Below are 1,697 nucleotides of genomic sequence, written 5' to 3' on the forward strand. Positions count from 1 at the left end.
CACCACATTGCCACAACCAGAGACAAAAAGATAAGAAGACAAAAGAGCGTTGGTTCTGTCTTACCATCTGGACCAAGGATGCCAAGAGAGACAAGCCTGGGACCGAAGTAGCGGATGGCACAGTTGGCGACGAGCGATGTATGGAAAGCAAAGAGAGGAATCTGATAGAGATCGGCCACCGCCTTCAACCCGGAACATGTCCACACATCTGCTATTATACCGGTGATCTTGTGTTCTACTTCCCTCTTGTTTATATCCTCAATAATCCACTCAATGACGGATGGTGCCATGCTGTTTTCTAATGCCTGCAATAGATTTGGAACGTTGGTGCGCTTGTCATCCGGCGGCAATCCATCAGGAATGGATATCATTCGGATTCTGTCGCAGTCATTATGGATATGGGTTTTAGTCTTTGCTTGCATTATTCGGTTGTGATTGAAATCGGTGTTGAGGAAGGTAATGAGGAAACCATCGGAGACAAGCTTCCAGGCGAGCTGCATCATGGGATTGATGTGGCCTTGGTAAGGAAGGGGGATCAGAAGAGCGTGTGCTATGCTTTGCCCACCCATTTTCAGCTTTTCAAACTACCCGATTCCTTGAACATAAAATTGGACGATCACCCAAAGAACCCCCCTCCGAATTGGCGAGTAAATGAGCTATAAAGCTTTCAACTTAATGCCCTGTCTTCCTGGAAAGTGGCGTTCATACCGATTTTATTGATTTCAATGATGTTTACAAATGATTATTAAAAGTGGATTTTCGATTTATACAAATTACAAAACAGATACTGTTTAAAGCTCACAAGTATTAAGCTTTGACTTTTAGATTTAAAAATGTTAAACAATCAAAATTGACTGACATTCTTCAAGTTTAATATGTTGCTTAGTTTGTATGATTTAAAGTGGACCATTTATGAATAGCAAGAATGGCTCTTTAACTTTCAAATCCTAAACATTTGACATGTCCAAAATAAATTGGTGTCAATTAATTTAAAAAATTATAAGACCAAATGAATGGCTAGTAACTAGATGCTTGATCCATGATCACAAAATTAAGATATAATAGTTATATATACAAAATATATTATTAGGTGGCATAAAGTGACAAACGGTACGTAGTGGTGAAGATACTTGTAGGTGTTATTTGGTGGTAAGTGTTATTAATATTAATAGTGAAAATAACAATATTCATTAATATTAAGCACTAATGTTTATATTAACAAGCATAAAATATTAAAATATTAATATTTTAAAGTATACATAAAGTTCTTTTCATGAGTTTCGAAATGTGAGAATAATCTACCTAGCATCCATAAGTCGTTATTAGATCTGACTTTTGACAAGTGTTATTCTTATTGTAAAATTTCAGCACGATTGACATCATGACATAGATAAGTACATGTGCTTGCTAAAATAAATGTTTTTAATCAAAATATATTAGGAGTAGATTTTTAAGAATAGGAAACCAAATTTCATTCATCATTTAGACTTGATATAATCCTAAATACTAATCTTTATATTTCTTCTCATACCACTATATCTCACTCTCGTTTTCCAATAATTCTTGCTAGTATAAGGGAGGGTTCTCTGATCTTTTAAAAAATTTAAAAACTAATTTTCTGTTATGGGAAAAATATCCTCTTGACAAGAAATATAGTGGTTGGTGAACCAAATGTTGCAGAATGGCTTCAAATAATT

The 1,697-nt window shown here is 34.9% G+C and overlaps 1 protein-coding gene across 1 annotated transcript in view; it reads right to left on the reverse strand.

The window, feature by feature from the left end:
- LOC131055567 (UDP-glycosyltransferase 83A1-like) overlaps positions 1-569 on the reverse strand; it is a 1,645-nt gene extending 1,076 nt beyond the window's left edge. The window contains exon 1 of the mRNA XM_057990033.2: positions 65-569. Within this exon, the coding sequence (XP_057846016.1) occupies positions 65-569 (505 nt within the window). The remainder of the gene's footprint in view (positions 1-64) is intronic.
- Positions 570-1,697: the final 1,128 nt, after the last annotated feature.

This window comes from Cryptomeria japonica, chromosome 10, assembly GCF_030272615.1.
Source record: "Cryptomeria japonica chromosome 10, Sugi_1.0, whole genome shotgun sequence".
Lineage (NCBI taxonomy): Eukaryota > Viridiplantae > Streptophyta > Pinopsida > Cupressales > Cupressaceae > Cryptomeria > Cryptomeria japonica.